Source organism: Salmo trutta, chromosome 29 (genome assembly GCF_901001165.1).
Source record: "Salmo trutta chromosome 29, fSalTru1.1, whole genome shotgun sequence".
Taxonomy (NCBI): Eukaryota; Metazoa; Chordata; class Actinopteri; order Salmoniformes; family Salmonidae; genus Salmo; species Salmo trutta.
In genome coordinates this window covers 37,432,076-37,454,301 of record NC_042985.1, presented here as the reverse complement: position 1 = coordinate 37,454,301, position 22,226 = coordinate 37,432,076, and the positions used below count along the sequence as shown (strand labels likewise).

The 22,226-nt window shown below is 42.6% G+C and overlaps 2 protein-coding genes across 4 annotated transcripts in view; both read right to left on the bottom strand.

The window, feature by feature from the left end:
* The window catches only part of LOC115167557 (DNA damage-binding protein 1), a 28,090-nt gene extending 21,131 nt beyond the window's left edge, over positions 1–6,959 (bottom strand). Inside the window, exons 1-7 of the mRNA XM_029722119.1 lie at positions 6,794–6,959; positions 5,628–5,776; positions 4,990–5,106; positions 4,608–4,829; positions 4,171–4,285; positions 3,832–3,929; positions 3,488–3,646 (exon numbers count right to left, since the gene is read on the bottom strand). Coding sequence (XP_029577979.1) covers positions 3,488–3,646; positions 3,832–3,929; positions 4,171–4,285; positions 4,608–4,829; positions 4,990–5,106; positions 5,628–5,776; positions 6,794–6,854 — 921 coding nt within the window. The 5' untranslated portion in view covers positions 6,855–6,959. The remainder of the gene's footprint in view (positions 1–3,487; positions 3,647–3,831; positions 3,930–4,170; positions 4,286–4,607; positions 4,830–4,989; positions 5,107–5,627; positions 5,777–6,793) is intronic.
* Positions 6,960–9,202: 2,243 nt separating this feature from the next.
* LOC115167556 (transmembrane protein 138) lies at positions 9,203–21,422 on the bottom strand. Of its 3 annotated transcripts, none has more exons than XM_029722117.1 (5): positions 20,164–21,422; positions 12,450–13,093; positions 12,066–12,237; positions 10,283–10,358; positions 9,203–9,922 (listed from the first exon to the last, which is right to left on the bottom strand). In XM_029722117.1, the coding sequence occupies exons 2-5, from the start codon at positions 12,575–12,577 to the stop codon at positions 9,804–9,806; spliced, it is 495 nt and encodes a 164-aa protein (XP_029577977.1). In that variant the 5' UTR covers positions 12,578–13,093; positions 20,164–21,422; the 3' UTR covers positions 9,203–9,803. The 3 variants fall into 3 exon arrangements, with proteins under 3 accessions (XP_029577977.1, XP_029577976.1, XP_029577978.1); XM_029722116.1 differs by having other exon boundaries at positions 12,450–12,642; XM_029722118.1 differs by having other exon boundaries at positions 20,287–21,422.
* Between the last annotated feature and the right edge of the window lie 804 nt (positions 21,423–22,226).

Below are 22,226 nucleotides of genomic sequence, written 5' to 3'. Positions count from 1 at the left end.
TAACTAGTAAATAGCCTACAGCAAAGTGTGTTTAAATCATTTCTAACTTAATTTCTGCTAGTTAGTTTTTGCTACCATATGGGTTTTAGCTTGCTTGAGCCTGCTAACTGAGGAGTGTTAATTCACCTATTTCCACACGTTTCATTTTAAAACCTTTATCTTACAAAGGAGTTGTTTCATCTAACTGCTTAACTAAACTCAGCAAAAAAAGAAAAGTCCTCTCACTGTCAACTGCTTTTATTTTCAACAAACTTAACAGGCCTACATGCCCTCAGTCCAGCCTCTCTCAGCCTATTGCGGACAGTCTGAGCACTGATGGAGGGATTGTGCGTTCCTGGTGTAACTCGGTTAGTTGTTGTTGCCATCCTGTACCTGTCCCGCAGGTGTGATGTTCGGATGTACCGATCCTGTGCAGGTGTTGTTACACGTGGTCTGCCACTGTGAGGACGATGAGCTGTCCGTCCTGTCTCCCTGTAGCGCTGTCTTAGGCGTCTCACAGTACAGACATTGCAATTTTTTCCCTGGCCACATCTGCAGTCCTCATGCCTCCTTGCAGCATGCCTAAGGCATGTTCACGCAGATGAGCAGGGACCCTGGGCATCTTTCTTTTGGTGTTTTTCCAGAGTCAGCAGGAAGGCCTCTTTAGTGTACTAAGTTTTAATGACTGTGACCTTAATTGCCTGCCGTCTGTAAGCTGTTAGTGTCTTAACGACCATTCCAAAGGTGCCTGTCCATTAATTGTTTATGGTTCATTGAACAAGCATGGGAAACAGTGTTTAAACCCTTTACAATGAAGCTCTTTAGTTGTTTGGATTTTTTCGAATTATCTTCGAAAGACAGGGTCCTGAAAAAGGGACGTTTCTTTTTTTGCTGAGTTTATTCATCTTTACATGGAATTGTATTTGTTGCTTTTTTAAACTCATTTTTTTCAAACCTTTACAGGAAAATGCCACGGGCACTATCTGATGTGTGGAGACATTTCACTATAGCTAATGTAGAAGGAAAAGCTGTGTACATTTGCAAATACTGTGCCAAATCATATGTGAAGAACGCAACAAATATGCAGAATCATCTGGCCAAGTGCATAAAGTTCCCTCAGTGCTCACAACAAGCAACCTCTGACAAAAGTCCTTCCACTTCTATTCGAGTTAAAAATGCTGAACCAGACACCTTATCGATAGCAACAGCTCACGGTCCTCCTGGAATCAGAAGTTTTTTTTTACTCAATGGAGGAACGTAGTCAGAGAAATGCTGATGAATGTGTTGCTCGTGCTGTGTATGCAACTGGTTCACCTCTGATGCTCGCAGGCAATGTGTATTGGAAGAGATTTCTGAATGTTCTTCGCCCAGCATACACCCCTCCAAACAGACATGCTTTATCTACTCATTTGCTGGATGCAGAGTTCAACAGAGTTCAAGTGAAGGTCAAGCAAATCATCATCTCTGATGGGTGGTCAAATGTTCGTGGGCAAGGAATAATTAACTACATCATCTCCACCCCTCAACCAGTATTCTTCAAGAGCAGACAGGGGACAACAGATACACCGGTCTCTACATTGCAGATAAGCTGACGGCAGTCATCAATGACCTTGGACCACAGAAGGTACTTGCACTTGGTCTAAAGTGGAGTCTTATCCTCACATCACACCCATTGGCTGTGCTACTCATGCATTGAATCTGCTCCTCAAGGACATCATGGCACTGAAAACAATGGATACACTCTACAAGAGAGCCAAGGAAATGGTTAGGTATGTGAAGCGTAACCAAGTTATAGCAGCAATCTACCTCACCAAGCAAAGTGAGAAGAATAAGAGCAGCACATTGAAGATGCCCAGCAACACCCGTTGGGGTGGTGGTGTCATGTTTGACAGTCTCCTGGAAGGGAAGGAGTCGCTCCAAGAAATTGCCATATCACAGTCTGCCGATATGGCTAGCCCCATCAAGAGGATCCTCCTGGATGGTGTATTTTGGGAGAGAGTGGTAAGCAGCCCGAAACTCCTGAAACCTATAGCAGTAGCCATTGCACGGATTGAGGGAGACAATGCCATCCTGTCTGATGACAAGACTCTGCTTGCAGATGTAAGAGAAGAAATCTGTACTGCCCTGCCCACTTCACTGTTGCTACAAGCAGAGGAAACTGCAGTTCTGAAATATATCAAAAAGCGTGAAGACTTCGGTCTGAAGGCCATACATGCCAGTGGACATGTTGGATTCCAAATATGCTGGCAAGAGCATCCTGTCTGGTGCAGAGATCAACAAGGCCTATGTTGTCATCACTACCGTGTCTCGCCACCTTGGCCTGGATGAGGGCAAGGTTAATTGGCAGTCTGACAAAGTACACTTCCAAGCAAGGGCTTTGGGATGGAGATGCAATATGGCAGTCGTGCCAACATATCTCCTCAGCCACCTGGTGGAAGGGACTTTGTGGATCTGAGCCTCTTTCCCCTGTTGCCTCCATCATCCTCTAAATCCCACCAACATCAGCCGCCTCAGAGCGCAACTTGTCCTTGTTTGGGAACACACACACACCAAAGCACGCAACATACTGATAAAATACAAGTGTTGAAAAATTGGTAGCCAGTCGGGCAAATTTGAGGCTTTTGGAGCCTGACAACGAGCCATCTTGAGGCCTCAGAGTCTGTTCAAGAGGACATTGAGGCAGTCCAGGGAGAAGACATGGAAGCCTGAGAGGAAGACAACCAAAGATTTAGTTTCTAGACTATCATTTTACAGATGCATGTTGAAAACGTTTTTGGGAGATGCGATGGATCATTGGGGATCATTCAATATTCCCTTTCTTTTGTTGTTCAGTGAAATCCTCCCGTGTGAAAAGTCAACTCATTTAACTAAAAGTTAAATTTGTAACTAAATGGTTTTGTTTATATTGGAAGGATTTAATCATTTGCAATTATGTCTACTTATGATAAGGTAAAAGGTTTATGTCTCCATATGATATGGTAAATATATCCAAAGCAAAAAACATCTACACTTAAATGGTATTCATTTGTTTATATTTCTGTGAATTCACATATATTCCCATGGAAAGTTTCCACCTCTGAATATTCCCCAAAATGTGCAACCGTACTCTTCAGCCCATCTCATATTATCAACTTACAAAAAGGGCCTGGTGTACACTCACATATTTTTTTTTTTACAATACACACTGAAAGATAATTCTGCCATTGAAACGTAGTTGTGTAATGTGAATGTCAAATAGGAAAGAAGCAGAGAAAAGGGAAAGAGAGAGTTCAAAAGGGGCATAATTGAAAGCAAGATATGAGACTGAGCCAGATAAAAAGAGATCATAGGGAGACAGAAAAAGCAAGAGGCATCAGAGAGAGCGAGAGAGAAGGCTTTCTATGGAGAGAAGAACAAAAGACAGAAGTTGAGATGAAATGAGACCACACAAAAGAGAAAACAACCAGAAACACAGCGAGAGGGAGACAGATCACAAGAAAGAGGGAGACAGTAGGCCTACAACACATACCTCTCCGAGCAGCTCGACGCGGAGGTCCTTGAGCACCACGGCCCCGTCCATCAACTCCTCCTTCTCTAGCAGCAGCATAAACAGGCGGCCCTCCATGTCCCCCAGCAGGTAGCGTGAGCCGTTGGGGTCCACGCGGTTGTGACATACGATGGTGCTTTGCTGGTTTTTTTTTTTGGGGGGGGGGGGGGGCAGAGGTGGTGTATGAGGGGGTGTCTCTCTGTTCTATGTAAAGAGTGCTTTTGAGCATCTGGAGAAGTGCAGCACTCTATATCCAATTCATCACTGCTATCAAGCTGCATGATGCTGGAAAAGAGTTGAAAGCCTCTGCATTGTGTTGATCTTACCTTGATGGTGGGAGGCGCAATGGCCAAGTATTTATCCCCGTTGTGGTAGGTGATGGATTCTTGTCCAATGATTATAGCGCCTCCAAATGGTTCTGGGACTGAAATAGACAAATACATAAACCACCACGTAAATCAACCAACAAGGGAATCACATTCAAATACGCTATAAGAAGAAAAAGTAGAAGAGGACCCTTGGACGCTGCAGTTCCAGTGGAAATGATCTTTAAACACTAATCTAAGTTAGAGTTTTGAACATCAGACTAAAGTAAATCTCATGAGGAATGGACCAGGGCCCCGACGATCATTGTCTAACCCTGCCTGGACATTCTCTCTCCTCACCTGGGATGACCATAGAAGCCTCAGCCTCCACGTTCTCCTGTTTCCACGGCCCCTTGTTGAACTCCTTCTCCCTCAGCGACACCTCGTAGGTCTTCACATGCCGTCCCTGAGGGTCCTACAGCACATAAACACAGAGAAACAAATCAGACTGACACACTCGTAGATATTCACGCAACATTTCTGTTAACTAAAGCACACATTCCCCCTTTCACCGGACATGCACTACTGTCTCAAATACACATCCCCTCTGTATCCCCAATATTCTTTCAAACAGCATCATATTCCTACTCTTGCATTTTCTCAATTTCTCCCCAACCACTCCCTCAAAACAAACCCATATAAATGCATAGACACAACCACTCCAACATCGTACCCCTTTCATCCACCACTTCCTGCCGGTCACTCCCCCACCCTATTCTATCTCCTCCCCTCCCTACCTGATAGATGAAGCAGACTGTGGGCGCCTGACAGCCGTACAGGAAGTGGACGTCGATGACCTGCAGCTCCTCCAGGCGGATGTTGAAGGCCTTGAGTTCTCGGTTCTCCCGGTCCAACGGGATCACCTTGAATAGGCCGTCGTACAGCCGCAGGCCGATCATGCGGCACTCTGGGTCTACAATGCCAATGATGCCCGTCTCCGAGGGACGCCCGATGCGGTCCTATGCAAAAATAAATAAGTTGGTCAAGTAAGAGGAGTTTCACGGCATCCTATTGTTTCAGTGTGCAGAGTATTCCGGTTGTAGTTTTGCAGAACATATACCTTGATCTCCATCAATAGCTCAAAGACACTGGCTAAGCGCATATTTATTTTTATCCTACCTGAACGTTGCCGTGGGCGCGGGTGATGATGTCGATGCTCTCCCCGTTCTGTTTGTACTCCAGGATGCAAGCGTTGTATTTGGCCGTGAGAATGAACAGCAGATCCTTGCTTTCGCCCTGCAGTCAAAACAGGCAAAAGGTTCCCCTCCATTGAAAACATACGTCCACGTTCGGCTTCGGCAGATGTTTACAACTTGTATATGGCAGTCACAGAAAGAAACCTGGATCTTGTTAAGAGGGGCACATCGTAGTGGAACCTTTTGCAACATGAAACATAGTTCTGTGTTCTTATTGGGATCCCGAGTGGTGCAGCGGTCTAAGACACTGCATCTCGGTGCTTGAGGCGTCACTACAGACACCCTGGTTAAAATCCAGGCTGTATCACATCTGGCCGTGATTGGGAGTCCCACAGGGCGGCGCACAATTGGCCCAGCGTCGTCTGGGTTTGGCCGGTGTAGGCCGTCATTGTAAATAAGAATTTGTTCTTAACTGACTTGCCTAGTTAAAGGTTAAATAAAATAAAGGAATAAAAGTTCAGGTAGTACCACCTTGTTTCAAAATGTTCTCTCTACTGAAAGTGAACCAGCTTTGAAATGACTAACATGCACACACAAACATACAGGTAGTCATAGACTCACCTTTGGCCTGAAGAGCTCCATGACAGCAATCTTGCCGTACATGCCCACCTCTTTGACGGGCCGGAGCCCTTCCGCTGTGACCACATAGATCTCCAGGCGTGTGTTTTTTGCTATAAGCAGATTCAGGTCCTCGGCAGAAGTAAAGTGGCCTGGGGAAGAGAGGATGGGCTAGTCAGTCGGACTAACTTTTTCTAATAGCTAAATTAGTAGTTATTGGAGTGCCTTCCAGTTTTCTGTATGACAAGCAGATTTGATTTTTTTATTTAACTATGCAAGTCTATGCAAGATCATTTTTCTTTCCCAATCTCCTTCCTGTATATTGAAAATGCTAATTTCTGAAGTTCAAGTATTTGTTTTTCTATCTACTAGCAATACAACTGGCATACTTCTCTAGCTAAGCAGATAATTTTTACTCACAAAATATGCACTAAGGTGACAACACTGCATAGACATTGTAATTTTAAAATTAATAATATGGGATTTGTTAGTCAGTGTCAGAATGCCTTAAATGAAGTTATTTTAACCTAAAAAAATAATACATTGAATAGTTTGCTAGCTATCGCCATCATATTGGCAATCAAAGAAATGCAGGCAGTTAAAGGCTAAGTAAATGTCCCTACATTCGTAACTATGCAGACTGTCCATGACTAACGTTATACATTTGCCAATTTACTATTTAGGTGGACATATTGACTGGCACTGCAGTGGCCTGCCTGCTACCTGTGTAATTTAGCAACACTGAAGCTTCAAACCTGTCTGAGATTATTGGCCAACTGATAACCAGGAAGGTAATAGTAATCCACTTGACTGACATTAGCTAGCAAACAAATTGACATCAGACAGCTGAAGATAGCTAGCATTAGCTTCAAAATATCCTGGCTGCGCAGGAGCACACACTGGCTCGTGCCATTTTGTGTTCACTTGATTGACAATTGATAGCTATCTATATGATATCAGTCGAGCGGAACCACACGTCCCATACTGTGCATGGTTAATCAAAATTGAACAAAGCCTTTATCAATGGACTTGATCAACTTGCTGGCGAAACAATATCAAGGGGCCTGCAAGTGCCTGTAGCTTGGCTTCTCGCGCGGGAGCTTAGCACGCTAGTGGATGAGGTCGTTACGACATGTTGGTGCGCGAACTAACAAGAAAAACATAATTACCGGTGATGCAGGCATTGACTGCCGTCGGTTTCTGCGCTGTTACCACGTAATTATAAGACATGGCGTTCAAAGACAGAATAAGAACACCAGCGAAATCGTATCAGTTCTTCTCAAGTGTTAAAACCATGGATATAAATAATTTAAAAAAACAAGCGGAAGTGGATTGCTAATATCTCTAGATATATTTACTTTCACAGCGCCCCATGTGGCTCAGAAGTCGATTTGTCGTTGTTGGTGCATGTAATTTTATAATATGGTGCATTGTCCATCTGCATTGGACAGAAGAGTGTCATAACTTATATTATTTGGCTTACCCCTCTGTAATAGGACGTTTTTTCACATGAAATACTGTGTGTTGCAATGCTTTGCTCATCAGTGTTTTAAATTGTCAACCTCAGCAGCAGAGAGCCAAGTGACTGATGAAGAGGACTAGAGACCTTTCAGAGCCATGGCATTGTTGCTCACGGTTGATCAAGCAAAATGCCCTTGTAAGAGACACTTAATCTACTTACTGTATCAATCAAAATGGTCAAAATGGCAGGCATTCTAGTACATTCTAGTACTCAGGGGCTGAGTCACTGACTTACTGGTGTTCTTCCATGCCGTCCATGGGAGGGGTGCGTCACTTGAGTAGGTTGAGCCACTGACGTGGTCTTCCTGTCTGGGTTGGCGCCCCCCCCTTGGGTTGTGCCGTGGCAGACATCTTTGTGGGCTATACTCGGCCTTGTCTTCGGACGGTAAGTTGGTGGTTGTAGATATCCCTCTAGTGGTGTGGGGGCTGTGCTTTGGCAAAGTGGGTGGGGTTATATCCTGCCTGTTTGGCCCTGTCCGGGGGTATCATCGGATGGGGCCACAGTGTCTTCTGATCCCTCCTGTCTCAGCCTCCAGTATTTATGCTGCAGTAGTTTATGTGTCGGGGGGCTAGGGTCAGTCTGTTACATCTGGAGTATTCTCTTGTCTTATCCAGTGTCCTGTGTGAATGTAAATATGCTCTCTCTAATTCTCTCTTTCTTTCTTTCTTTCTCTCTCTCGGAGGACCTGAGCCCTAGGACTACCTGGCATGATGACTCCTTGCTGTCCCCAGTCCACCTGGCCATGCTGCTGCTCCAGTTTCAACTGTTCTGCCTGCGGCTACGGAACCCTGACCTGTTCACCGGACGTGCTTGTTGCACCCTCGACAATTACTATGATTATTATTATTTGACCATGCTGGTCATTTACGAACATTTTAACATCTTGACCATGTTCTGTTATAATATCCACCCGGCACAGCCAGAAGAGGACTGGCCACCCCTCATAGCCTGGTTCCTCTCTAGGTTTCTTCCTAGGTTTTTGGCCTTTCTCAGGAGTTTTTCCTAGGGAGTTTTTCCCAGCCACCGTGCTTCTTTCACATGCATTGCTTGCTGTTTGGGGTTTTAGGCTGGGTTTCTGTACAGCACTTTGAGATTTCAGCTGATGTACGAAGGGCTATATAAATAAATTTGATTTGATTTGATTTACTGTGTGTGTGTGTGCACATGCATGTGTTAGGTTAGCATAGGACTGACACCAGAGACGGTAGAGAAAGCGAGACACCTCCCTCCTCCATTTTTTTTCGGGACGGGGCCACTCTGGTCTATTTATTGCCCCTGCCCCGCGGATGGGGTGCCACAGAAACAATCTATTTCTAGTAAGGGTGTATGGGGAGAGCGGTGGAGGGGACCATAAGTAGACCAGAGCCATTGGCCCCCTGGTGAAAGCATGCTGACACGAGAGAGGGAACGCCCACTTACACAGACAGGAACCTTGACTATTTTTTCCAATTGTAAACTGCCTGAGTAAGACATCTTGGTTCATCCACCATCCTTGCTGACACCTTCATAAACACAGGGCTTGCAGTGACATCACTGCTGTCAAAAACACTGCCCTGTGGGCTGTAGGCTAAAGACTCAATCCCTGATTAATCCCAGGTATAAGAATAGATCCCTGTCTGTGGCTCCATGAAAGCAAGCATGTGTATGGTGTATTGGTGTGTATATTTACTGTCGAGCACTATTTACAGGGTGGGTTAGGAGCGATGTGGTGATAAATTGACTGACACATCCAGTTTTACCTTCAGTAATATATAGACTCTGATGTAGGTCTTTAGTCCCCTATTCTGAGAAATACTGTATCTGCACAGCATACATTCTGTTCACCCAAATAGTTTTTGGAGATTTTGCATGCGACTGTCTAACGGTTTGTCTTTTTCCATGTGTAAATCCAGTGGGTTTAGGTCAATGCATTGACTGCATAGGGTCATAACAAAGAGGTAATCTCATTCACAATGCCGAGAGCTTGTTACGTAAATTGATGTGTCACATAAATGTGTGCTTATGCTGAGTGCATGTGATATAGGATTAACATTGGAAGTATTTACTGAAAGGGATACTGAGCACAGACAGTGTGTATCAGTGTATGCACTGTCTGGATTTTGTTTAATACATTTGTACAAAAAGCAAGAAAAAAGTAAGCATTTTAAACACATAAAACATTATTGTTTTTCTTTCCAGTCATCTTCACAAAAGAAATCTGGCACACAAACTCTCAAATCATCCTACAAAACAACAAAGATAATAATTAAATTGATAGCTAAATGACACAGACAAATGCAGTCACAAGGTTACAAAGTGTGAAAAAAAAATATATAACTTGTTGTCAATGTCACATCAAACTATGAGTTCTCAGATTTTAGCATCACAGTCATCTTGGTATAACATTCTGTCCATTAATCAAGGCCCTAAACCAGTTTGCCTCTTACAGTACATCTGGCTTGCCCTGCAATGTGGCTTGCTGTATCCAAGCAGAATCTCATTTTTCACCCTTCTTGTTAAAGTTGACCCATGTCTTCCCTCCATATAAGCCCATGCCTGTGCACTGTAGCGTCTATTTCAGCTCTGCACGTAGCAGTGTCTCTCTGTGTCCGGAGGAAATGGAGGGGCCAATTTTGGATCTGTCCCTTCCAGTTTAATCTCCACACACTGCTCTTTGCTCACTGGCGGGCCCTGGCATTGGCAAAGGCGTCTCTGAGCCAAGGCGAGTCTTCATAGAGCCGAGGGTCACCCAGGTACTCTGTGGTGCGCTTGTAGAAGTAGTAGTACAACACGGACGCTGCACACAAACACACATCACCAATGAAAGACTGAAGTAATTTGGTTTTGAAACAGAAAAGACAACAACTATAAATCCTCTTAACCAATTAGTAGATAAAGGGAATGAAAATCAGATCCATACGGCCCCTCAAGGGTCAACTTGGTACCTACCTACTACGCTATACAAATAAAGCGTGTGAGAGCTGTGTGTGTGTTGGTGCATGTGTGTATGACTGATGTAGTACTACACACCTTCAAAAAGTATTTACCATGTAGCACTGATCTCCACCTTATTTGATTGAATAAAAGGCACTCAAGATGGATTGCGTTTCAGGCCTAAAATGTTTCCTAAAATGTGTGTGACCAAAGATAGCCTCACCTATTCTTTGGAAGACAAAAATCACTTGGAGACCATCAGTCCACACATAGCGGTTTGATTTTAGCCAGCGTAGATTCTGCAGAGATAGACACAACCCAATGCATCATTCAGTTTGAGGGATAGCATTCTTTCACTAAAACATATAAACCATAAATTGATAGTAAATGATAATACACATGTAATAAACAATTCTGATGCCTACGGAAAACTTGAAATTCCATATCCACAAAGTAAAATAACTCACACACATATCAGGTTAGTGGCAAATGTAATTTCCCCCTGTGGATTAATAAAGTATACGCTCATCTTATTTGTGGCTAGGAGTGAATCCACTTACGACAAAAGCTCAGTCATAGTTGGTTGTCAGGGAGTTTCCTGAACGTCACAGCTCAGGCTAAATCCCCCAATTGCCTGTTAGAAAGATCAGTTCCTCTTCTCTCAAACCTCAAATTCACTGAATGTTGATCGCCAGGCTATGAACAGATCCTATACCTTCACATTTCTATAATAACTAGAAATCAGAACTATCCCCATGAAAAGTCAAGTACGAGTGTTACACCCACAGTCAATGCTGCTGTTCTATTAAATACTATTTATTCCACTGCTAGACCAAGTCCCTCACTGCCCACTTTATATTTGTAAATGCAGAGTAATAATGGACTGTTTTTACAATCTAATTTTCCCCCAACATCAGACATCCCTTAACTTCAGACACTCTCTAGCGGTTGGAGGATTAAATCACCTTGAGCTCAACATTTAAATGGACTGGAAAATAACAGTATATTTTGCAACTAAAGACACCCTTCTAGCTAGCTGACCACTGATTTTCATTGCAGTTTAGGTAAGTTAAGTTTTTTGTATATATATATATATATATATATATATATATATATATATATATATATATATATATATATATATATATATATATATATATATATATATATATATATATATATAAACACATACATACTTTGTGGGACACTTTGTAAATTGTAAAATTCTACTGCACGACACACCACACACACATCATTTAATATCCAACTTTTACCAAAATTATTCATACTCATGTATGTTATTATTAAACATACGATTTATCTGTAAAATAAATAATGAGACATTATTTGGTTACAATACTGAAGAAGATGTTGATGAAGAACCATTTTTAAGAGTCTACAGGAGGGCGCACCGGGCTACGGAATGATAAGTTGACAGGCAAGTCATTTTTTTTTTTACTGGAAGGCTAGCCAACTATCTAGTAAACACCTCAGATATGAGGTTGGTGTCTCTTTTTGAACAAAATTAAAACGGATATATCTTGTAATTGAACAAAATACTAAGGAGGACAATAACTGGGGACCATATGCTGATAATACGGGACATATTTTTTTTTGCTAAAGCGCTTATCAAAAAGCTGATAGTAGCAGTATTTCCACTGAAATGTCAAACATGCTAATTGCTAACCTGTTAGCTAACATTTTTACGACACCAATAGTCACAAAACATTGATGGCTTGATCACAAGATAACAATGTTGAAGGTAATATGTTTCTTAAACGCTGTTGAATATGCCGATAATACGGGGTGTTACGCTATGCATACTACCTCTCTTGTTATTTTGACTTGACTCTTTTTGTTGTTAATATTGACTAATGAATGTACTGCATTGTTGAAGGAGCTAGCGCATAAGCATTTCGCTGCACCTTTCATACCTGCTGTAAACTGTGCATGTGACGAATAAACTTCGATTTTAATTGACACGCATACATACACACACAGCGTACCATGATCCAGGAGTGTAGGGAGATGCTGAGGGTCAGGTAGAGGGCTGAGAGCAGCAGCAGGGCCCTGAAGCGCTCCAGCAGCAAGGACACCAGGCCCACCTGGAACACGTAGGTGTTGAACAGCATCAGCAGAATGATGATCAGGTTAAACAGGATGGCTATGTCCTGGATACTGATAGAGAGAGAGAGAGAAGCTTCCATTTAGTTAGTTACGTTAAACGAATGAAGACACACAATTGGACACACGCACACACTGTGCTGAGGGACCAGAGTTGAGAAACAATGCTTTTTACATTGTGTCAATCCCCTTTTTCTCCCACCCTTAAATAATTAATTTACATCAGAGTCTACCCCCTGGCTCTCCCATCCTTCCCCGCGTCTTACATGAAGAGCACCAGCTGGACGACGGGCGCCGCCCTCAGCAGCTCGCTGAAGGAGTTGACGAACAGGTCAAAGGTCAACAGGCTCAGCTGGATCAGCAGCACCAGGGAGTAGTTGTTGGTCTGCAGCATCTCCGGGCCGAAGGCTGGGCGCCCGGGCTGTGTGCGGCTCCAAGGAGGATCCAAGGTGGCGCACACTCACACACACGCAGACAGAGAAACATACACACTAACTATACAGACACAGGTGCACACATGCAGAGGTGCCAGCTGCCGGCTTGAGCTTCCGCACGGCAGCTTGATGTGTCCAATATATGTGTTCACGTAGAGCAGATGCAGGTGCAGTGCGTTTGTTGTTCCTAATTAAGGACTATTCCACTGACTGAGGAGCTCTGTGGCCTGCTATCGGCCAGAGACATTGGAAGAGCTCTCTGAAAATGCTATTGTTAGCTATCAGCATGTTGAAAGTGGAGAGGGTCCTCTTTCCAGCCCACAGTAAAATTGTAGTAGCACACAGTTCCTTATGGCATGGTGTTAGCTTTGAACATCTACAGGCAAAGGTGACAGTCGCTTTCCAATAGGGTGTTCTACCCGCATCACCTTTCTACTGGCTGTAAATCCATTCCACAGCTATATTCAACAGAGACTCTGAAGTAGAGAAAAACAGAGTGAGCAGAGAGTAAACAACATACAGTGGTAAAAATACATCTGTAATAACTTAAAGCAGAATCCAATGATCCAGGCGGAGTTTATTTTTATAAGGAGAATGGAAATTGATCCTCCTTCCCAGAGGTTTTTTTGGTGGAAATGGTGTGAGAGGGAGACATATGAGAGGGATTAATAGTCTTGGTTGACCCAACTTTGTTTTTACATATTGTAGTGTTACACAAGATCACTGGAGGGGAAAGACTGTTACGTAGACAGGCAGGCAGGCAGGAGGGCAAGCAGGCAAATGACAGGTCAGGACCTGGATGAAAAGTTGAATTTCACTGAGTGGAGAAATCTTCACTGTCTGAACTATTCCCCTTCTTACTGACACTACCTGGTGCGTACGTCTGTTTCCCAAACATAAATACATGTACTGTACACACGCACGCACACAAAGGGTTACTCAAAATACTTGATATGACTCTGTTGCATGAACATCCAGTACAGTATCACTGAGTGGTCCAATCTTACGCATCTTAATCAGTCTGTTTTTTAATTTCCCAAAATATGAATACCCTAAACTTGTCTAAATGTGACATGACGTGTGGATGTAGAGCTATAAGGCCATGTTTAGACTTGACAATTCATGCAGCTTTAGTATTCTGATCATAGCGTTCTGATCACGTAATTCCGAACGGGTCACGCATCTACACCTACATTTAAAATGTGTCTACCGTGTCCACAGTGTGTCTGGATTCCTATATTCAAATGCCAGTATGCATTCTACAAATGATTTGGCCCTACACTCAAAATATTCCATGGCTGACAAGATACAAATAACAAGAACTGGCATCATATTTGGGTCTAAATGATGTTGTCTTTCTGTAGGTGTGTACAATACTTTAGGTGTGCTTGATTTGGCTTGCCCGGCACAATAGTAACCATGGAATAGTTCTAAAAGTGCAAACCCTCCCCAGCCGACACACCAATGACACCAGGTGAGCTAAACCAAGCGCAACTAAAGTAACTGAAAAAAACATAAAAAACTATTGACCCAGGTCTGACTGGCACTGTCTGTGTCCAAACTATGATCACTTCTTAACAGGGTTGGTTTAGGCACTGTATACTGTAATGTAATTAGTTAAAAGTAAACTGGCCCACCTCAACACAATTAACAAGACCTGACCTTTGCACCTTGTAAAAGTCACTTGTCTGGTCTGAGTGGCACAATGGTAACCTCACCGCCACTGTCACCCGCTGGGAGTGTTTCATAAAGGGGACAGGATTGTGACTGGATAACCCTGTGTGTTATGCTGCCCTATGCCATGCTCACAGAAATAAGGCCCTGTCCAATACGGACACTTGGGACATAGACTTGAGGGATTAAACTATTCACTCGCTCAGTCATGTTGTAACCGGTAATTTCTGTAACCAGTCATGGCCATAGCCAGTCTTTGCCATAGCCAGTCATCGCCATGCAGTCTAGCGTATTTCCACCATAAGAACTGGAGTTATGGCCTTGAGTGTTGACTTTTACTTAAAGAGTGTTTAATGCCTAAATTGGATGCCCCAATGAAGGGGAGAAGTAGTTCAGAAGTGGGATCTTTCTTTAAAATAGATGATTAGGCAATTCTTATACCTTTCTCCTGAAGTGTGCACTCCTGCACTCTTCCCCACACATTCAAAATAATTGGATTGTTGTAGCTAGATTGGTTTTCCCCACTAGTTTCCTTTCAAATCCATTAACGGAAGTGATCAAGTGCTGAAGATCATTGGGACTCAGAGATGGTCTGCTTTATACTATAGCATGGCCTACTGGATTAAGACCATTGACCTACTGTAGCCTAGGCCACTCTAGCTGCAAGAGCAGAGAAGCCTATACATAACCATGACCCCATTAACCTATACATGCGTTTACCCTTTAACATCAACCCCTTCTGTTAGAAGGAGCAACATAACAATGATGTTGATGTTGACTTATGACCTCTTACTTTACATAGTCATGACATTCAGTACAATGATACCTACAGTATTGGTATTCAACTAGGATTTATGCTGTAGTCTTACATTCACTCTGCCTGGGAATCAAGGCTTCAAGTGTTGTGGCCTCCAAGTGTAAAAATAATGACCAAACCAGGCTATTATGTGGTCTGAGTCCTATCCATCACAGATTGACAGCTTGGCATGAGTTGTGATTTAAAATTGGTATGTTGGTGGCAGCGGTGGGATCAAGTAGTGCGGTGGATTTTTGGAGCGAAAAAGTACCAGCATATTCACAAACCATACTTAACAAAAATATAAATACAACATGTAAAGTGTTGGTCCCATGTTTCATGAGCTGAAATTAAAGATCAGACATTTTCCATACGCACAAAAACCTTATTTCTCTCAGATGTTGTGCACAAATTTGTTTACATCCCTGTGAGTGAGCATTTCACCTTTACCAAGATAATACATCCACCTGAGGTGTGGCATATCAAGAAGCTGATTAAACAGCAATATCATTACACAGGTGCACCTTGTGCTGGGGAAAATAAAAGGCCACTTTAGAATGTGCAGTTTTGTCATACAACCCAATGTCACAGATGTCTCACGTTTTGAGGGAGCGTGCAACTGGCATGCTGACTGCAGGAATGTCCACCAGAGCTGTTGCCAGATAATTTAATGTTAATTTCTCCATCATAAGCTGCCTCCAATGTCGTTAGAGAACTGCCAGATTAGAGAATCTGGCAGTACGTCCAACCTGCCTCACAGTCGCAGACCACGTGTATGGCATCGTGTGGGCGAGTGATTTGCTGATGTCAACGTTGTGAACAGATTGTCCTCCATGGTGTCGGTGGGGTTATGTTATGGGCAGGCATAAGCTACGGACAATGAACACAATAGTATTTTATCGACAGCAATTTGAATGCACAGAGAATCCACAGCCATCACCTCATGTTTCAGCATGATAAAGCACACCCCATGTTGCATGGACCTGTACCCAATTCCTGGAAGATGAAATGTCCCAGTTCTTCCATGGCCTACATACTCACCAGACATGTCACCCATTGAGCATACAGTGCATTCGAAAAGTATTCAGACCCCTTGGCTTTTTCCACAGCTATTTTCAGGTCTCTCCAGAGATGTTAGATCGGGTTCAAGTTCGGGTTCTGGCTGGGCCACTCAAGGACATTCAGAGACTTGTCCTGAAGTCACTCCTGCGTTGTCTTGGTTGTGTGCTTAGGGTCGTTGTCCTATTGGAAGGTGAACCTTCGCCCCAGTCTGATGTCCTGAGCACTCTGGGGCAGGTTTTCATCAAGGATCTCTGTACTTTGCTCCGTTCATCTTTCCCTCGATCCTGACTAGTCTCCCAGCCCCTGCTGCTGAAAAACATCCCCACAGCATGATGCTGCAACCCCCATGCTTCACCGTAGGGATGGTGCTAGGTTTCCTCCAGACGTGACGCTTGGCATTCAGGCCAAAGAGTTCAATCTTGGTTTCATCAGACCAGAGAATCTTGTTTCTCATGGTCTAAGAGTCCTTTAGGTGCCTTTTGGCAAACTCCAAGCGGGCTGTCATGTGGCTTTTACTGAGGAGTGGCTTCCGTCTGGCAACTCTATCATAAAGGCCTGATTGGTGGAGTGCTGCAGAGATGGTTGTCCTTCTGGAAGGTTCTCCCATCTCCACAGAGGAACTCTAGAGCTCTGTCAGAGTGACCATTGGGTTCTTGATCACCTCCCTGACCAAGGCCCTTCTTCCCTGATTGCTCAGTTTGGCCAGCTGGCCAGCTCTAGGAAGAATCTTGGTGATTCCAAACTTCTTCCATTTAAGAATGATGGAGGCTACTGTGTTCTTGGGGACCTACAATGCTGCAGACATTTTTTGGTACCCTTCCCCAGATCTATGCCTCGACACAATCCTGTCTCGGATCACTACGGACAATTCCTTCGACCTCATGGCTTGGTTTTTGCTCTGACATACACTGTCAACTGTGGGACCTTATATAGACAGGTGTGTGCCTTTCCAAATCATGCGCAATCAATTGAGACTCCAATCAAGTTGTAGAAACAGCTCAAGGATGATCAATGGAAACAGAATGCCCCGGAACTCAATTTCAAGTCTCATAGCAAAGGGTCTGAATGCTTATGTAAATAAGATTTAAAAAAATTTTTTAACACATTCGCAAAAATTCTAAAAACCTGTTTTAGAAAAAAGGGAAGGGGTCTGAATACTTTCCGAATGCACTGTATTTGGGATGCTCTCGATCGACATGTATGACAGTTCTAGTTCCCGCCAATTTCCAGCAACTTTGCACAGCCATTGAAGAGGAGTGGGGGAACATTCCACAGGCCACAATCAACAGCCTGATCAACTGTATGCGAAGGGGATGTGTCGCGCTGCATGAGGCAAATGGTGGTCACACCAGATACTGACTGGTTTTGTAATCCATGCCCCCTAAGGTATCTGTGACCAACAGATGCATATCTGTATTCCCAGTCATGTGAAATTCATAGATTGAGGCCTAATTTATTTATTTCAATTGACTGATTTCCTTATATGAACTGTAACTCAGTAAAATCTTTGAAATTGTTGCATGTAGCGTTTATATTTTTTGTTCAGTAGAATAAGCCATTTCAGCATGGTATACCATGTCTATGACTTCACTCTACAATTGTCACGAAGGCTTCATGACCACTAACCCTATCGCTTCGATCAGGTGACAGCGTCATTGCATCAATGCTGCGTGAAATAAGTATTTTTTTTTGTAATCCAACATTTTTACTGGATATGTATGCAACAAAAGTTCGACATTCACCTTTGCAACTATTTCTGTCAAGTCGATGCATACAATTTGATGCGTATGTTGGAAATATCCAGCGTATGCACCACACAGAACACAGACCTCTGCAATGCAATGCTGCAAGAGCAAACACAGCATTCCATTGGAAATAAATGTACTTCTGCTGTACCAAAACGCAATGACGCTGTCGGTCTGATCAAGGCGTATCTGTTTGTCTGTCAATTAGTCAACATCGGCCCTGCCCCTGTGTTTTGCGCAGTGAAGTAACATGCCTGGAATTTAACCTTTATTTATAGATTTTCATCAAACTGTCCTCTATTCTTTTCAGACAATTGCTTTCATTTTGTGGTGTAATTCTCATTTCTGGATAAGGCTTAAAATTCTGGATAAAATGTTGCTATGTCACATGATTGCGCAAAACACTGGGCCCTAGTCATATTATCATTGACCAGTCAAAGGCTGTGTTTACACAGGCAGCCCAATACTGATATTTTTCCCAATTAGTGGCAAAATATCTAATCTGATGGGTCAAAAGACCAATTAAGTAGCAAAAGATCTCAATTAGGCTGCCTGTGTAAACACAGCCTAACTGGTCTTTTTACCAAACACAGATCTTTTCCAAAGATGATCGGATTCTTCAAAAGAGTAGTGAATAAAATATCAGAATTGGGCTGCTTGTATAAACGCAGAAATGTCTGTTTGTTGAGTAGACAGGCACAGTGTCCACTGTCTCTGTCTTATTGACTGATACAATAAACCAATTATGGAGTGTTGTAGCTATTGCAGCTTGTGACAGCCAGGTAGACTTTTAGAATGCCATCACTTGTTGTGATGGCATTCTGTGAGGCTGGCTCACTGTCCCAACAAGCTTCCTTGTGACTCCACATGGACTCTAATGACCTGAGAAGCAAGTGACATATTTATAGCCTCACACTGCTGCAGGTGTAAGGTGGATTAGGACTAGTTTCACATACTGAAGACTGTAGGCCAAGCATTGCTGGGCAGATGCACAAACTGTCGCTATAGTTGTATCCTAGTAAACTTACTCACAGAAGCACTTGAACAGTGACATAGCCTAAATTCCAATAAACTGTGCCCAATAATAACAATAATAGGCTACACTTTGTATCATCATTAGAATTTGATACACAGAAAATTTGTCATAAGACAAAGATTGTAATTACATTTTCTATGTATTGTTTTAAATGTATTTTCCCAGCTGATTGGAAAATGAATGATTAGAATGTCACATAGCATTCAAACACTTGACCGTAAGCAGGGAGCCAAAAGCTGCTGGTTACAAGCCATGTAAGGTTTACTATTGTCATTGTGCTGTTAAATTATGTATATGTATACTGAACAAAAATATAAATGCAACAATTTCAAAGATTTAATGAGTTACATTTCATATAAGCAAATAAATCACCAGAAAAATGTATTAAGCCCTAATCTATGGATTTCACATGACGAGGTAGGGGTGCAGCCATGGGTGGGCATAGGCCCACCGACTGGGGAACCAGGCACAGCCAATCAGAATTAGTTTTCCCCCCCGAGACAATCCCGCAGGTGAAGAAGCCGGATATGTAGGTCCTGGGCTGGCATGGTAACACGTGGTCTGTAGTTGTGAGGCAGGTTGGACGTACTGCCAGATTCTCTAAAATGATGTCAGAGGCAGTTTATGGTGGTGAAATTAACATTCAATTATCTGGCAACAGCTCTGATGGACATTCCTGCAGTCAGCATGCCAATTGCACGCTCCCTCAAAACTTGAGACATTTGGGGCATTGTGCTGAGTGACAAAGCGGCACATTTTAAAAGTGGCCTTTTATTGCCCCAGCACAAGGTGCACCTGTGTAATGATATTGCTGTTTAATCAGCTTCTTGATATGCCACACCTGTCAGGTGGATGGATTATCTTGGCAAAGGAGAAATGCTCACTAACAGGGATGTAATAAAATTTGTGCCAACATTTCTGAGAAATAAGCTTCTTGTGAATATTGAAAATGTCTTGGATTTTTTTTTATTTCAGCTCATGGGACAAACACTTTAAATGTTGCGTTTATATTTTTGTTCAGTGTAGTATATTTTAGTTAGTTAGGCCTACAACCTTATATTGACATTCTACCCGCTACTCCCGTGTTTTCAAAGCCTTCGATTGTTATGGCGATAATCTCTTTAAGAAGCAACATGACAGCTTGTTGTCTACACAAAGTGGTGAGCAGTAGCGTCAAGTAAAATTGAGGATATCCTGAAAACCACAATATTGAAATGAAAATATAGCTAGTACCTGAAATGTCCATTTTTGAGGTGATTTTTCTATCTGGCGTCTACCTGCGCGTACTTCTCTCCAAATTATGCACGCTCTCTTGACCATCCACAACACAGCAGTACACAGACCATTGGCACATACCCAACCTGCCCGTCTCCCATGGTGACAGGGTTTTTCCGCGCTACATCCCTAATAGAAGGGCGTGATTTTTGTACAATGGAACAGGCCTCCGCAGTCTTTTCTATTGCAAACAAATTGCGCTCCAAATGTAATAGGCAAACACCGGAGAAGACCCTACTTCAACTATCCTTCTGCGTTGCAATATGAACAACTTGGCTATTATCATTTAATAGATCAAAATTAAAGTAAGATCAACAAAAGGGTATCTTCATGGGGGTTTCAAATGTGATCTGGTATTTGAAGCTGTTTGCAAATATCTAAAACTTCATATCCTTACATTTTAAATGATGCTGACTGTAACTTTGCCTTTAGCCGGCTATATACAAGATTACGGTAATGTATTACATGAAACCAACCCAAAGGTGAACCATTGCCATCTAGTGGCAATACAACGTTTAGACTTGACTATGATTAGGCTTTGCTCAGTACATTTAGCATTTAATAAGGATCCTCAATTGTGCTTAAAAAACATTGATGCACATAGGAAATATGTTATCCCATTTCAAGTCAGTCTAATTTTACAATACAACAGTCAATATATCTCTTTTGAAATTAAATAAACATAAAGCATAATAGTATGATATGGGATGTCAGCCTAATGAAAAGAATTATGTGCAAAAGGTCAATCCCAATAATTATGAAGATGCCATGATACTCAAATGTTGGCTACCGTTAACCCCTTGTATCCTTTTCTTTGTATGGTTAGGTGCATATGCTTTTATGATTGACAAACATATTTTGTGTTTGCCTGCTTACTTTTAGTATATCATACTCTGTTACCTTTTCTTTGAAAGATCATGAATCAGTAGCAATTCATTTCCATGTAAAATGACCCATGAGCACCAACATGTGACGTTCATAGGAGCATGTCAAATGTGTGTGTCAAATGAAAGCTAAGAGTCTATATAATTAATAAATTAAGGCATTTACATTTGTCAACCATTTTCCATCCTAAACATCTGGAATAAGCTAAGGCTTTGATTTCTGGTCAAACAGATGGAAAACAGGTCTTAGAAAACATGTACCAGAAAAAGTGTACACATCCAACAAGTAAAGACCCCTGCCAACTAATATCAACACTTATATTTAGTGTTGGATACATTTTTCTGCCTACTATAAGTTTAAGAAACATTGCCTTGTGCCTTGGAATTCCGTTACCAAAAACCCATGTCTTTAGGATATGTTTTAATTTCTCTCCCTCATGATGAAGGAGTATAATACAAGTTCAAAACTGTAACTAGGTGACTCAGGAACATTCACTATCTTCTTGGTAAGCAACTCGTGTAGATTTGACCTTGTGTTTTAGGTTATTGTCCTGCTGAAAGGTGAATTCATCTCTCAGTGCCTGATGGAAAGCCAACTGAACCAGGTTTTCCTCTAGGATTTTGCCTGTGATTAGATCCATTACGTTAATTTTATATCCTGAAAAACTCCCCAGTCCTTAACGATTGCAAGCATACCCATAATGATCACCGACAACGATGAGACAGCTTATAGAGAGGTCAGAGACCTGACCATGCGGTGCAAGGACAACAACCTCTCCATCAATGTGATCAAGACAAAGGAGATGATTGTGGACTACAGGAAAAAGAGGACTGAGCTCGCCCCCATTCTCATCAACGGGGCTGTTGTGGAGCAGGTTGAGAGCTTCAAGTTCCTTGGCGTCTACATCACCAACAAACTATCATGGTCCAAACACACCAAGACAGTCGTGAAGAGGGCACGACAAAGCCTATTCCCCCTCAGGAGAGTGAAAATAATTTGTCTTGGGTCCTCAGATCCTCAAAAAGTTATACAGCTGCACCATCGAGAGCATCTTGACTGGTTGCATCACTGCCTGGTATGGCAACTGCTCGGCCTCCAACCGCAAGGCACTACAGAGGGTAGTGCATACGGCCCAG

What these genes read in the sequence shown, in the direction of transcription:
- LOC115167556 (XM_029722116.1), bottom strand. An exon ending in GTCCAGCTGGTGCTCTTCAT is followed by an intron (nt 12,238 to 12,449) that starts GTAAGACGCGGG and finishes TCTCTCTATCAG; the next exon opens with TATCCAGGACATAGCCATCC. An exon ending in CCCTACACTCCTGGATCATG is followed by an intron (nt 10,359 to 12,065) that starts GTACGCTGTGTG and finishes CTATCTCTGCAG; the next exon opens with AATCTACGCTGGCTAAAATC.